Source organism: Callorhinus ursinus, unplaced genomic scaffold, assembly GCF_003265705.2.
Source record: "Callorhinus ursinus isolate GAN/ISIS: 27379988/994484 unplaced genomic scaffold, GSC_fseal_2.0 scaffold3, whole genome shotgun sequence".
NCBI lineage: Eukaryota > Metazoa > Chordata > Mammalia > Carnivora > Otariidae > Callorhinus > Callorhinus ursinus.
Window position 1 is genome coordinate 11,011,826 of NW_027397065.1, and position 16,364 is coordinate 11,028,189.

The window sequence follows — 16,364 nt, forward strand, 5'->3', positions numbered from 1 at the left end:
AAAGTTTAAATTTGTAAAGTTTCAATTAAAACATCTACACTCTTTCTTCCACCTGATTGTAGCCCCATATGGCAAGGTCAGCCCTTTCAGTGAACAAACAGCTCAGTCGCCTCCAGTGTAGCTGTTATCTTCCTCAACAAGGGGAGACATTTGGCACAGCCTAAAGCTGGGGCATGAACCCTGGCTAAGCTTAAGACATTTATCTGACAGCATCAGCTGACACTCCACAAACACATTTGCTCTCCATGACCTCAGAGCATTCGTGATTAATCAAAAATGTATCTTGGATCTTGAGAACAAGCTACAACCAGGCACACACAAAAAAGAATATGCTCTCGATCTCGCTTATCGACTCAAGAGGTATATTGAATTTAGAAATAGCAAATAGAATAAAATGATCAATATGTTCTCACTTGTCCATGGAAGAGCAAACTTTATCCCTCAAGCAAAAGACATTGATCATGTAAATGTTTCAGAACTGCTTTCAAACTAAAGAATGTAAAATGTACATGGCTTATTGGGGGTGGGAAAGGAGGCCTACCAAAGAGGAGCTCTTGCTTAAACTTAAAAAAAAAAAAAATCTATAGCTTAAAGACATAAAGTATATGTTTGTATGTAGTGTGTTTTACTTTTAAAAACCTGTGTGTTCCACTTAAAACCTTTTTTGGTAACATGTTGCCAAATGTTCTTAACAAAACATTATAAAAGAGACTTTAAAACTTAATGAAGGAACATTATTTGTGCAGAGAAAACTCCCTGTCTCAATTTAAATGAGACACAGTTATAACATATCCCCTATGCACTATTTGCAATTTATAATTTATGTCTCTTGGTTCAAACTCACTATTTTCTGTAGTCATCTGCTAAGTGATATGATTAGCATATGAATATTGTAATATTCTGCTTCTTGATACAGTATAAATTAGTATATTTTTATTTTTCTTTGTATTTTTCACTTTCAATAACGATACTGAACTCTAATTAAAGCAAAGGGAAACAGAAGTCATATGCCCCACCCTTGATAATATGAAAATGATTATTAAAAAAAAATCTCGACAACTGAACTTATTAAATCCCATTCTTGCCTGGTTACCCACTGGTTAGGTTACAGTTGTTCACGATCTTACGGCAAATCGTTCCACTGAAGAAAAACTACATGTCCTGGTCCCTGTTGGCATGGCGAACCAACTTTCATAGCATGTGCTCACTCTATAAAATGGTGGTACTAATTAGAAGATATAAACTCATGCTGAGACATGATATGAATCGGCTTTATGTATCTAGTAAGCTCACAGCAGTACTAGATTTATACTGTTGTTGCCTTAAACTAACACTAAACAGAAAATTCAACTTCTAAATTTGTACCATAAGAAAGCAAAAGTGATTGAGTTGAAAAAACAAAACCTCAGCCCCTCAATTTAGGTTTCACTTCGAAAATGTTTCCTGGGCACTTAGAGGTTGCCCAGCACTTTCTCCCATATGTTTACCTAACTTAAATTCTTCAAACATGAATTGCAAGTACCAGATAGCACAGCTGTATGTTTTGACATCCATGGTGAAAATGAGCAGAAAATCTAACTGTTCCATATCAAGAAGTATTTTTACTAGTGCTAATGTGCCTTAAATACCTTGTTCCACAGATGAGTGGCCTGGCACCTGCTGCATGAGAAATAGCCAATTACTGTTCAGTGTCTCTAATTTTCTGATTCAATTAGCATGCTTCAGAGCTTTCCAGTTTAATTGCAAACTACTTCACAGTTAGCTCTCTGATTAATCATTGCCCATCTGCAAGCCATCGGAAAACTTAGTGGAACAAATTTGTGTACTTTGGAATGCTGGGAGCTTAGCAAATCAAACTTGTTTTGGTATATAAAGCTTTAATTTTGTTTGCCCTTTTCAGCTGCACTTGTAAGAAGCTCTGTACTGATTAAACAGGAAGTCCGGACAATAATATGCTACATTATGCATATAATTACTGTAAATACAACCGAGATTGTAGAAACATCATTTAAGGTTAGGCACTAACATGAATGGAGAAGGAGGTCAAGAAAACACATTTGGAATCAATTTCTTTCCATTATGACCAAATGTAAGTATCAAGAAAAAAAAAAGGCCGTGTGACACACAGTGATGTCATTACAGCACCTGTTCCCCTGAAGGCATTTTTAAATTCTGGCTTTTCGTGTATTCATAAAATCTTTCTTGTTATTTAATTAGTAGAGTACTAAGTTTTATAAGCTTTGTTTACAAAACATATATTAGGGATTTTAAAGCAAACTGGCATCACATTGTTTATGCTTCATTTTCCAAGCTTTCTTGCTGGTCCACTGAACGTATGAATGATAGTGTCAGAAAACAAAACTGTTTTAATTGAGCTTGGAGTGGAATTTAGATCATTTCTTAACCCATAATTATGATTTCTTCATTTCTGAACAATGAAACATGAATTGCATATTTTGTTCACTTCTCTGAACAAATACCATGGAGAGGATTCTGCAAGAAAGGAACTCTAGGAAATGAACTTTCCAACTCTCAGTTTCTCTGCTTCACATTTCACAATATCGGAAATTATTCTAATATAATTTTGAAAAGCATCCAAATATGTCTACCATACAAGAGCTTTTATTTCTAAGACTAAATTGTAAGCTCAGGAGGGTAGGGACTGTGTATCTAGATCACCACTGTATTTCAGTGCCTCAGGGACAGCCTCACATCCTTGGTGCTCAATTAAAAATGGAAGCAGAAAGAGTTCTGAATTTTCCACATCGTGTCACAGTGCCAGGTTGGACACCATGCTCTCTTCTAACCTCAAGAGGATGCAGTCATGCGATCTCATAAAGATGTTGACAAGTATCATCATTCTATAAATATTTGGCTGAAAGAGTAACACAGAGAGAAGAGTACTTTGCTAACTGTGATGTCCTGTAATGATCTGTTGTTAACAACAAATAACGAAAAGTAGAATTTTCCCATCTTTTATGAAGATCCTGAACATGTTATGGAAATGTCTAAAAGCTGAAAGCTAAAACCCAACTGATAACTCTAAAAATAACATTAACGTTGGAAAAATGGTTTTTGGAAATTGTACAGCACAAAGTTCACTTGACAAAATTTCAGCATGGAGTGACTTTCTGATTCTGTTAACAGTAGACACATATGAGACCAAGATTCCATGAGCTCTCTAATAGTTCCTCTTCTGTCCCCACTTTAGACTTCCCTGAACTTCACAGGCAGCCAATGCAGGAAATGCTGAGAAGGCATAATCTGATCATAGCAGTTCAGGCAAGTGAGCAGGCATGCTGCCACATTCTGCTGCCCACGAGCAAGCGGGGAAGCGCGGCTGGAATCCCCACGAAGATCAAATTACAAAATAATCAAGCTTTGTGGCCAGGCGGGCATGACAGGCTATTGTGAGGTCATGACATAAATCCGGGACTAGCATGGGTAAAACTGGGCAGTCAAAAATAACATTTTTTTTGGGGGGGGGGTACACACTTACAGCATAGTTCTCTGAGGAAAATAAACTGTTAATGACGTTCAGTTTTTTTAAATTCAGGGAAAGGGCAAATGGCTCTCCCCACACAAGCTCCCACCAATTGAGCCTTATGTTTAGAGATAAGCAATTAAACGCCACACATTGAAGAAAAACAAAGAGCTGTCCAAAATGGAATTTAGCCAAGAAGAGACCAAACTGGGCCTTGTTCCCTGTCCTGGGGTTTTCAGTCCTACCTCTACCTCTTACCTACTGTGTAGCCGAATGTCAGTGTGTCCCAGAGAGTAATGATGAAACAACTGAGTGGATAATGAATGAAAATGATTGCAAAGCACACCGAAAATGCTTAAAGGGACCAAAGATGATTTGAGAGGATAGCACATCTTGGGCCAAGAGAGCCATTTCCAAAAATAATTCTATGATACAAAAAGAGCGGAATATACTTTGGGAAGCTGGCTGATACACAGATGTTCTATTATGGCACCAAACCCCAGACAATGATATTTTACAGAGAAGTGTTAACTTTTGTACATGGTTCCCCAAACTGAACCTGCTACAGAAATAACATTTTAGTTCGTCAGAAGTTTCAACATGATTGCCTGTGTCATACTGTGTTTTCATATTTATGAAAGACAACAAAATTATAGAATGCAGTTAACCTTTGAAAAGAAGAAAAATACAAAAATCAGGAAATTAGAGGACAGTAACAGGAATTCTAGGGAACTATCGTTTGGCAAACTTTGGCTGGGGCAACCACAATCAAGGTGGGCAGAGCTATCTCAAAGACAACAAACAAGCAAAAACTTAAATGCAGTGTAATCTAGGCTTTTTGGTAAACAAGTGTAGCAGGCATACCAGGAAATCAATGGCAAACCATTTTGTAAATATTTCCAACAGGGGCTTCAGAGAAACACTTTTAGGTGGTTGAATGTGAACTGAGGGCCACGTGTTGGTTTTTCACTTGTACCCTTGCAGCACAGATAAATTATTATCAGTAATGTTTTTTTAGCCATAAAAACAACCTACTAGCACACTACAGATTCAAAGAGTGTTCTTAACTTTTAAAAGGCAAAAGAGAAGTGACTGAAAGTTCACAAGAATATTTTAAAAATGAAAATAAAGGCAAAAAGTAGTTGCTTTTACATAGGGAATCTTACAAGATATATGAAATTTAACATCCACTGTACTTTAAGCCTATATCTTATTGATAATTTAAAATTATAATTAGTGTTCTTGGGACCGAATGCTACACAGAAAACTAAATATGCACATATGTATGAGATGTGAGATGCTGCTGCAAGAGAGAAATACCCTATTTTTAAAGCAAAAAAAAAAAAATCCTAGTGAAGTCTATCCTTTCATTTATATGTCTCATGTAAATTACACATAATTTTAAATCTTCAACACGTTGAAAATGGCCAGGTCTCATGGCACTTCTCCTTTATTGTCTTCCATTTCACTTGGTCATGGCAATGGGGATTTACTAGAGATATTTATGGAATAAAAATTATATACTTTGAATTGAACCAAAAAATGACCACTAGAAAAAAATTAATTTTTATTTATATAATCTGGTAAAAAATATATAATTTTTCCACTCTAAAGGCATTTTCTTATGCAGTAACACCACAAAAATAGCTTAAGTTTAAAATAGTGGGTTTCCCATATGGTTAGTCCACAGCAAGATAAAGTTGTAAATGAGGGGACTATGTGAAGAAAACATAAAAAAGCCTTAAGGGCACATACAAAAAATGTGATATTGCATGATTTACATATACAATTTTATTTCCCAAAATTCAAAGAGAAAAGCTTAATATGTCATAATTTAAATTGTATTTCACATCAAGTATTCCTGATTACGTATTTAACTCTAAGATGCATAACTCAATTTAGAGCATAATGTGGGAGAGGAGTTAGTAAGAATCTAACCTTTTGAATTTCTTGACTTTTTTGGGCTTGTGGTAATGTTGTATTTATAGAGATTCTACACTTTCAAATTTAAGTCTTGAAATGTCAGAAAAAATCCCAAAGCTGAGATCTCACAGAAGGTGATTTTTAACAGTCCTTAAAAGTAAAGACTTTATGATCTTCTGACAACTGGAGCTTTCACATTTTAAGATTTAAAATTTTCAGTCCTAATATTACATAAGCACACACATTGGTACACTTTTAAAGATTCCATGATCTTTGATAAACCTTGAAAAAAGAGAAAAATAAGAAAATAGAAAAAGTTAAGGAATTCAGGAATATTATATAAATACAAATATAAAGAAGTAAATACTTAAAAGGTCTTCTGTATTTAAATTCGGTCCCTCATAAGAATATATTTCCACTGTAAAAGAAATCACAACATCCAGTTAATTTTTGACTATTTATAGTAATAAAAAATGGGGATCTCCCGATATTCTGGAGCTGGATTTTAGATGAGGAAATAGAGGCCCAGAGAGGTCAACTGACTTCATACTGCTAGTTAATACTAGAGTTATATCTGGAATATACTAGGTCTCTTATTTCCAAGTTTCTTTACCACTCTCATAGCTAATATTTTATACATGATTCTTGGAATTAATTTTTCTTTTTTTTTTAAAGATTTTTATTTATTTGACAGAGAGAGAGTGAGTGAGAGAGAGAGAGCACAAGCAGGCGGAGAGGGAGAAGCAGACTCCCTACAGAGGAGGGAGCCCGACATGGGCTCTATCCCAGGACCCAGGGATCAGGACCTGAGCTGAAGGCAGATACCCAACCAACTGAGCCACCCAGGCACCCCGGAATTCATTTATTTTCAATGTATCCTCCGACCATTTGTGTGGCCATGGACAGTAGCAAACTCTCTAGTTTTTTTTCAATTTTCAACAAGTATATTGCCACCACCTGCTATAAGCCAGATGTAGAGATTAAAAAGATGGTAAGACATGGGTTGATCTTATTCTTCAGTATTTTATGATTTAGTCGGGGAGAGGACTGGCATACAGATATCATTAAGGTAATGTGATATTGCATGACTAGAAAGGCATTAAAGTCAAAGGTGACGTTTAGTTTCTGATTACCAGGATTAAAGATAGGGTCTGGACTAACTGATGTCAAAGTTCCTCTCTAAAAATTATCTGAATTTCATTTTTTCCCTCTACTCTTATTATTTCTTAGTGGACTTCTTAATAAGTAGGTATTTGATAAGACCAAAATTTCTAAATATTGAAAGTGATTTCAGTGGAATATAGTGATATGTTTATGAATAGATAATGAACAAAGCCTTTTATGTGCAAATAAGTTTGTGAAATTACAGGATTTTTTGGTATAGGCCTTTAATATGTTAATGTGCATTGTAATTCCAAGAGGGAAATTTAATATGCAACGTTTCCTTTCTTTCATTAAGAAAAAAAATCACTCCCAAAGGAACTTTCATTACTACCTCTATATCTCAAAATTAGTATTCCAAGAAGCGAAATTTGGGTAACACTATCCCCCGACTCCTGTGATATGCTTTTAACTGCTCTTCCCCACCCACCCATTTTACACATGCACTGGCTAGTTAATCCTCCTAAAATGTTGCCTTCATCATATTTCCCCGTTCAAAAATTTTCAATGACTCTTCATGACCTATAAATTTAAGTTCAAACTCTAGATCTTCAGGATGCTGCTTATACATTCCACTTCAACTTTATATGTCACAATTTCCTTGAACAAACTCCAGCCAAAATATCACTGGATTTACCAAGCTCTTTCTGTCTTGGATCCCACTACTTTTCTTTGCCTAGAATGCCTTCCTCTCTTCACAAAATTATCAATAACTTCTCTGACAAAATTCAGCTTAGGCTTTATTGTCTCCATAAATGAACACAGTATCCAACCTCTGACCTTGTTATCAGAATTTTTTTTATAAAATTGTAATGATCTCTTTTTACTGGTATTTATCATTAATGTGTTTTTTATGTCTCTTTTGGCTACATTTGGGTAAGCTCACTGAGGCCAGGCATAGGCCTTACATGCCAGAATTTAGCACATTCTCTTGTACCTAAGATCATTTAAAATGATGATAATGGTGACATTATTTGTGTCACAGTAAAAACCACAGAAAAGAGAAGGACCTAAACCAGGGGCCTGACTGCTCATTTACAAGCTTCGTACATAGTGGTTTACAACAAAAATATTAACCACATTTTCCAAATATCAAATCATGACTGCTCAGGCAAGAGTTTTCAACTTTGATTGTTGACATAGCATAAATATATAATTGAAATAGTTATTAAATATTAAAACCCTACCTAATACTAAAACTCTCGTCTTTCTTAATTTAAATACTCTTAAATAGCTTTGGCTTATTACCCATAAAAGAATAGTTTCGTTTCCAAAAATGGTTTGTACCCCAATGAAGAAATTTTAAATAAGAAGGGTGATCAAGTAACAAACATTTTAAAAGGTCATCAATTATAATTAATATATTAATTAGATAAAACTGCAAACTATTTAGCAATGTCTTATTTTTGGACTACAGTGAAAATTTTTTCTTTTTTTTTTTTAAAGATTTTATTTATTTATTTGAGAGAGAGAGAATGAGAGATAGAGAGCAAGAGAGGGAAGTGGGTCAGAGGGAGAAGCAGGCTCCCTGCTGAGCAGGGAGCCCGATGCGGGACTCGATCCCGGGACTCCAGGATCATGACCTGAGCCGAAGGCAGTCGCTTAACCAACTGAGCCACCCAGGCGCCCTACAGTGAAAATTTTTTCAAACATTCTTCACAATTCATTTGGTCTTGCCCAATGAAAAAATGAATGTTGCACAGTAATATTTGGCACTGCAATTATAAATTATTCTGAAATTTGGATAAAATTTAACATCAAGTGACACAAGGCCTTAGTGACTTTTCACCTCATGAAATGTTTGCATTTTTAAATATAATTTTTCCCTTTTTAGTAACTGAAAGAAACAGCTCTTGAATAAGTTTTGATCAAGCAAAAAGTTTTTTTTAAAGTAAGATATACAGTTTTAACCAGGATTGAAATGAACTATTCAAGTATAAAAATAGTATTGCCCTTCCTGAATATATGAATGTACAGTTATTTATTAACACATTGTACTATATTCAATAGTTTTGTAATTCTTATAAATGTCATGATGCTTATTGCTTGTGTTAGTATGTGTCTACTTCTTTCCTTTTTTAACACTTATTAAAGGATTTGGAAGATTACAAGTCATGACAGCAAACGATCCCATTTGTCTCTTCATCACTGTGCCCCAGGTCTAGAACGACACCTGGCACATAACAGATGACAAATATTTGTGAAGTAAATGAATTGCTAGAATATATGCTCTATCAAGAAAAGGAATAGATAGCTGATAGTTTATTAGTTAAAAATCTGGCCCTTGGATTCAAATATGTAGTGTTTGAATTCTGGTTGCACTATTTATTAGCTCTGAGACCTCCCTAAACCTGCTTCCTCACCTGCAAAATGTAATAGTAACAGAATCTGCCTCCTACAGTTATTGTGAGGATTAATTCACAGAAATACTTGCACATAGGGAGCATTCAGTACACGTTAGCTGCTATTATCGTCATCAACATCATCATTACCTTCTTCATTTGTCTCATTCGCCACTTATCTCCTGTTCCAAGCATGTAACATATGCTCAGTCACTATTTGTTAAATGAAGAAATGAATCAGTGAAGTGCAGTTGAATCTGCATACACAAATAGGCCTGACTTCCCTTAGTACACTTCTAGGCAAGATGCAGAAAGATAGCACTGAAAAAAAAAATGACTCTCCAAGTTCGGGTGACTGAATTACTCTTACCTGAACCAGCTGCTTGGAGATATAGTCACAAAGTCCCAGTCATTCTCTGGTCTTTCTAGAATAGGTGTTCCTTTATTTCCTTTTTGAATTTCTTATAATGCCTAGCACAGAGATTTGTTTCATTTATACTAAAAGAAACCCCAAAATCCTATTTAGTAACCAAGTCATATAAGGTAAAATTTGAAAACAAATGAACATAGATTATAGAATGGGTAGATGTTAGAATTCTCATAATATTTAACTACATTATCTTAACAAATCCAGTTTGCAGCATTTATTTCTTGCCATGTTGCTACACACCGAAGTGTCATAGTGAGAATCATTACTTCTACACTTTCTAACTTAAAACTAAACTAAAAATTGTGTAAATAGCAACTGAAAGTTATATTTCTGTGTACTACTTCATCGTGAGTGGACAACAAAATAAGTCTCAGATTCTGTGGCTTTTAAAAATTTATTTTGTCATTGACTTAAATCATTTTAGATCTTGTATTTATAAGATTTCTCATCAGAAATGCCTTATATTGAATAGTACTGAAAAGTTTTCTAATTTGTTTTAACTTCACTATGGAAAAGTGCTATCAGATTACAGAGCAGCCTTGTTATATTTAGGGCTTTTATTAGTTTTTTTTTAATTTATAAAAATGAATATAAACTTTAGCAGCAAAGGGTTTAGGTTTTTTTTTTTTTTTTTTTTTTTTTTTTTTTTTAAGACAAGAGCAATAGAGAATATTTTAACTGGGTGAAGAAAAGAAGGAAAGCAGACCTACACAACAGTTAATCTTAAATTCTTCCATCTGTATGCATTCTTTGTGAAATTATTTTGTTTCCACTGTATTTCCAGATTGAAAATAAAATTTAAAAAACTTACAAAATATCCATAAACCTTTACCCTCTTCCTCACACTATCTCCCACAAATGTACTGAAAAAAGAAATGCAGACTAACCAGGAGTACTTGTTAAAAATGCAGATTCTTGAGCCTTACCCAGATTTTACTTCTGATCTCTTGGGGTACAGTTCAGGAATCAGAATAAGCAAAGGTGCCAAGGTGAGAAGAAAGAAAAGTATTTGTTCTCCTATCTAAAATCTAAAAGCTTCCTTCTAGTTGCTTCTTTCCTTCTTTGCATCTTTCTACTTTCCCCAGGCTTGAATATGGGGCTCTAATTGCTTTTCAGATGCATTCCCAACCCTCTTGGGGATTCCAGAAACAAGCTCATGCTGAAACTACTTGGTCATTTTTATACTGGATCAGGGCTGCTGAAATTCCAGACCTTAAATTTAAAAGGAATACTAAACAAACACCAATTTTATTTTATTATTTTTTATTTTTAATATATTTTAAATATTTTATTGGGGCACCTGGGTGGCTCAGTCGTTAAGCGGCTGCCTTCGGCTCGGGTCATGATCCCGGGGTCCTGGGATCGAGCCCCGCGTTGGGCTCCCTGCTCCACGGGAAGCCTGCTTCTCCCTCTCCCTCTGCCCGCTGCTCTGCCTGCTTGTGCGCTTCTCTATCTCTGTGTCAAATAAATAAATAAAATCTAAAATAAATAAATAAAAATAAATATTTTATTTATTTGAGAGAGAGTGAGCATGAATGGGGGAGGAGCAGAGGGAGAAGGAAAGGGAGAAGCAGACTCCCTGGTGAGTGGGGAGCCCGGGTGGGGGGGAGGTCCTCGATCCCAGAACCCGAGATCGCGACCAGAGCCAAAGTCAGATTAACTGATTGAGCCACCCAGGTGCCCCAACAAACATCGATTTTTTTTTAAAGATTTTTATTTATTTATTTGACAGAGAGAGACACAGTGGTAGAGGAAACACTAGCATGGAGAGTGGGAGAGGGAGAAGCAGGCTCCCCGCGGAGCAGGGAGCCCGATGCAGGGCCCCATCCCAGGACCCTGGGATCATGAACTGAGCCGAAGGCAGACGCCTAATGACTGAGTCACCCAGGCGCCCCAATAAACATCAATTTTAAAACACATGTAAATCATCTCCCTCTAATATCATAGTAATTACTATAATGGACTGACTACTAATATATGTTCGGTACTAAGCTAAGAGCTTTACATACATTATCTGTTGCTTCTCTATACCAAAAAAACCCCCAAACAAGAATACTTCCCCAGAAACAAGAAGGGCAGATAGTTCTGATTCTGACTTCGACACTGACTTTTAATAAACTCTGACTTTTTATTCTTTAGCAACTGAAGAGTCTCTTAAAGGTATATGAAGACTGACTGCCAAAGATGTTGGTGAGACAAGACCCAGATGTTCAAAGGATGATTTTCTTCACTGTACCCTCACCTAACTTCACCCAAGTTGGGAGACTCTAACACTGACATGAATAATCTATCTAGTACTCTAACCTCACCATTCCTTGATCTTCAGTGACCTTCTCCTCTACTCCACTTCAACTAACCATTCTTAATGTTTAACTCTGGTCATCACATCACTTCTCTGAAGTAACAGTTTAGATATTACCCCGGTTTGACCAAAACCTCCTATCTTTTTAATCATCTTACTCAAATAACCCCCTTTTCCAACCTTAACAAAGTATCTTAAAGGGCTTCCAGTCCATTCATTCTCCTTTTCCCCAACCAGCCTTTTTCTGTTTTTACTTCCCTCCTTAATGGCTTAGAGTCCACAGTCCAACATTTCAATGTTTTTCTAAACTGCCTTGACCCATTGTCCATTAAATGCAGTTGCCTGGAAAACTCCAATGTTGGATGAACCCAGATGACTGGCTTCTCTCTGGCTCACAAACTGTTACCCCTATAACCAAATCATCATCAACCACAACTGGGCCCTCAGCACTGTTCAGCCACGTACTATGTAATCCTAGACAACTCTCCAGATGTGATGACTTAAAGGTTAAAAGAAATCATAAAGGCACTACAAGAAAATAAAACAGAATTTGTGTATAATTGTAGAGTGGGACTTGAGGCACAATAATACAACCAGAAACTACAGAAAAAATGATTGATATTTTCGCCTCCATAAACATTAAAAACTTCTGTAGGGATTAAAAAAAAAAACCAACTCACTCTGTAAGTAAAATGAAAAGATAAAAGGCAAACTGGGCAAAAATACATCATATATAATAACAAGGACTGTTATCCATCATTTATAAAGAGCTACAAATTAATAGGGAAATGACAAAGATTCAATAGAAAAAATACCCAGTAATTTATAAGATAAAAATAAATGGGCAATTTTATATAAAAATATGTTCAACTTTGCTGCTTATCAAATAAATACAAATTTAACTGGAATTTTTGTAAATTAGCAGTGATCAAAGTAATGACTCACACTTTTACTCTTCCAGTAAAAGTACTCTTTAGACCTTTAAGAGCATTTGACACTGTTGACCAGCCCTCTGACTCAGAGCATTCTCTTCCCCTGGCTTTCGTTTCTCTGACTTTTCCCTTCATTCTCTGGTGGCTCCTTCTTTGTAGTTCCTCAGGGGTCTTGCTGCACAGCCACCAAATGTTGTGCTTTTCACCAAACATGTCCTCCTAAGGTGACTTTGTCAGTCCTATCACCTGCAAATCTTTTGAGCTTCAGTCAGTATATCTAATAGCTAACTGTTCATTTCTGCTTAGAAGTTTTACAGGCACCACAAACTCAGCATGTCAAAACTGAACTCATCATTACCCCCAACAGACATGCTTCTCTTCCTGTCTTCATTTTCTCTGTTGATGACAGAACATCCACACAATTAGCCAAACCAGAAACCTGGCTGTCAACCTTGATGCTTTCTATCTTACCACCCATCAATTCAGGTCCTGCTGACTCTCCTCATATCAAAATATTTTCTCCATCTCCACTGCCTCAGTCAGGTCATCATAACCTAACTAGTCTTGCTTTAATCTTGTCATCTCTAATATATTCTCCTTATCACAACTAGAATATTCACTGAAAATGCAAAAGAATCATATTATATTCCCGTTTTAAGAACCCTTCTGTCCAAGTTCTTTTTACAAGGTTGAGAAGGCTCTCCATAATCTGGCTCCTGCTTCTCTCTCCAGCCTGATGTCTTTTGACTTACTACTCTACTCTCCAGCAATATCGGACTTTCTTCAGTCTTCAAATGTGCCGTGTATTCTCCTGCCTTTGTCTCTGCCTGGAACCTGGAAAACTATTTTATATGCCTCCATCTTTTCCCCCTACATATAATTCTACCCTCCCTGATCAGAAATGACTAACTCCTACATTTTTCAGGCCTTACCTTTTTGAGAGCAGAGACTGTTTGATGTTTTAGAGTTGTCTCCTTGGCACTTAGAACAGAATCTGGCACAGGGCAGGTGCAGAGTGGTTGAACATAAGTGAATGAACATTGTGTCAAAAGCCACGGCACCGAGTGCTTTCTGCTGGCACTGTAAAAGGGGTGATGACTGAAAGTCTTACTGTCACAGACTAGACAAGGCCAAAGTGGTTCCTCATACTGCTAAGACACAGCATTTTCCTAGATGTCTGCTCACATCATTAAAAAATAAAGCTATTCATTTGGAGTCAAGCTAGTCCATAGATTCACTCTCTGCTCTTTCCCTTACTGTCAAACCCAGCAAAAATGGGTCAGAAATGTGGATATCTGGTAGATACCCAAAATTACTTATGTCCAAAAACCAATGAAAAAGGCTTCCCTAGGAAACTTGTTTTCTCCTCTTGGACTTGTATTGGTTAATGGTGTCACCAACGATCCACCTTACAAAAGTAGGAAGCCCTCATCTCTCTTTCTCAACCCTTCTATCCAAGCAGCAAGTTGTAGTCTCTGTTGCCGAGCAATTCATTCCTTCCTCCTACATCTCCATGATAACCACTCTGATTTAATTCTCATCATATACCCCTGAATTTATTCCTAGCTAGTCTCCTCTTGTTTAATCTCTTTTCCTCCAGTCTATCATCACACCACCACCATCAATCTGATCATGCTAGTCCCAAACTTAAAAATTTCTGATGGCTTCCCATTATCCCAAGAGGATAAAATCCAAGCTACTCTTTAGCAGAAAGCCCTCTATCTTGTGGACCTCATTTCCTATAACACCTCATCTCATTGGCTCTTGTGCTCAGCCATACTAAATTTCTGCCATTCCCTGAACATGTCACACTGTTCTGTATTCTATACCTGGGTGTATGATCTTATTTTTCTGCATAGAATGCCCTATTTTTCTCAAGTCATTACTTCTGGAAACAGTTCAAATTTTATTTCCTGGGAAAACCATTTCTAAACACTGTTTAGAAAAACACATGTTTTTCTAGTGTAACACTTATCACATTACTCTGTAATAATTTATTTACATGTTGTTGTGGAGGCTGCTAACTGTTCATGAAAACAATTGCTTATACAACTGTAACCAAGCACATAAATGCTCAATACATTGCATTTCCTAGCCTTCCTTACAGATAGGTGTGGTTACTTGACTCTTTCCCAAAGCAATGAGTGTGGGGTTGACTGGTGTCATTTTTGGCCAGTTCCTTAAGGAAGTGGGTACATTCTCAATAGCCCTCCTCCTGTGATCCAGAATAGTGATGAACCTGCAGCTCAGCTGTGACCATGGAGGTAACAATACTGCCTACGTGATGGCAGAGAAAAAGAATGGAAGGACCTGGTCATGAGCATAGCTGTGTGGGGTGGAACCATTTGGCCATCTGGAATGCCCACCTTGCAGTGCTGTGTGTGAGAGAAATAAACGTCTATATCCTTTATATACCTACGGTCCTTTTGTTAGAGCAGCTTAACTTTACCTTAACCAATACAGGCCTTTTTCTCCTTTTGGTTTGTTTGTACCTTAAGAGTAGAAGCTGGCATATGCTTCTCTGTGCGGCCTTTCATAAGCATACAGTACTTCCATTAATACTAGCTGGATAAACCTTTAAGATAAATGGGCCCTTGCCTATGTCTTGTGGAAGGACCAGAGACAAAGGGGTAAGGAGAACAGTATAATATGAGAAGTGTTTCATATATTATCATGTCTGGCTACCTTTGGAGACATTTAGGTCTACTGATAAAGGATCCGAGGATCCGTAAAGAAACGAAACCAGGAAAAGCGATCTGGAATCTGAAATCAGAATTGAATGAAACATTGGTAACTTCTCTAAAAGGAAGGGAGTTAGTGAGTACCATTAATTTCACCAGAAACATCACTGAGTAATACCCATACCTACTGGATACAGGTCTATTTTCCCCCTGATAATCCTGCTTTATTGTTGTACTGTGTGTGGTGGCTAGTTCCCAAAGACAGAGACTTTCTCTCCCCAACCCCTGTCCATCCTCACCATTAGCCATGCTTCATGGTATTAATGTCTTTGAATAGCCTCCTCCACCTGAATGTGGGTTGACCTCATGACTTTCTTTCTGAACACAGAATATGGTGGAAGTGATGCTGCCTGACTTTTGAGGCTAAGTCATACATTTTGCAGTTACTACTCTCTGGGATTCTTGAAGTACTTATGCGTTCTTTGGATGCTCCCTCTTAGAACTCAGCACATGCTAGTTTAAGCCCAATATATGGAGAGGTCATGTGTAGTGCTCAGCCTGAGCTGAATTTCCAGCCAATAGCTGTCATCGACTGCCAGCCATGTGAATGAGTCACGTGAGGTGTCCAGCTCACTGACCTTTCTGGTGAGTCCAGCCCCAGTTGGAATCTGACTATAACTGTATGAGAGATCCCAGGCAAGAACCTCCCAGCTAGGCTCAGTCAACCTATGGAACCATGAAAGATAATAAATCGTTGTTCTAGGCCACTAAGTTTTGGGCTGGTTTGTTATGCAGAGATAGATCACTAGAACACTAAAACTGACAGAAATCTGAGCCTGTGCATAATGTCATGAAGACTTTTTGAGCAGTACTTGGAAGTGGTTTGGGTGACTGAAGAACAATGATCCTCACAAGCCAATGTAACAGCCTAACTTTTTTCTTGATTTAATGTTTTCTTTTTCTCTCTTAAGTTTCAAAATCTTCATAAAAAAAGTTGAATGCTTGAGGGGGCTTTTCAAAGCCTATTCCTCCTTCAAATGCACTTACTTCCTGGGTGGAAGAAGACACAAAACTACTGTGTAAACAACAAATAGACTAAGTTATGTTTA

At 36.9% G+C, this 16,364-nt stretch overlaps 1 protein-coding gene across 5 annotated transcripts in view; it reads right to left on the reverse strand.

Annotated features, from left to right (window-relative positions):
• The window catches only part of ARB2A (ARB2 cotranscriptional regulator A), a 395,713-nt gene that overhangs the window by 52,361 nt on the left and 326,988 nt on the right, over positions 1-16,364 (reverse strand). For 2 of the 5 annotated variants that reach the window (XM_073888138.1, XM_073888122.1), the window contains one exon: positions 10,640-10,795. The exons of the other annotated variants lie outside the window; for them this stretch is intronic. In XM_073888138.1, the coding sequence (XP_073744239.1) occupies positions 10,650-10,795 (146 nt within the window). In that variant the 3' untranslated portion in view covers positions 10,640-10,649. Of the gene's footprint in view, positions 1-10,639; positions 10,796-16,364 lie in introns of those variants that run through there. 5 annotated transcript variants of the gene reach the window in all.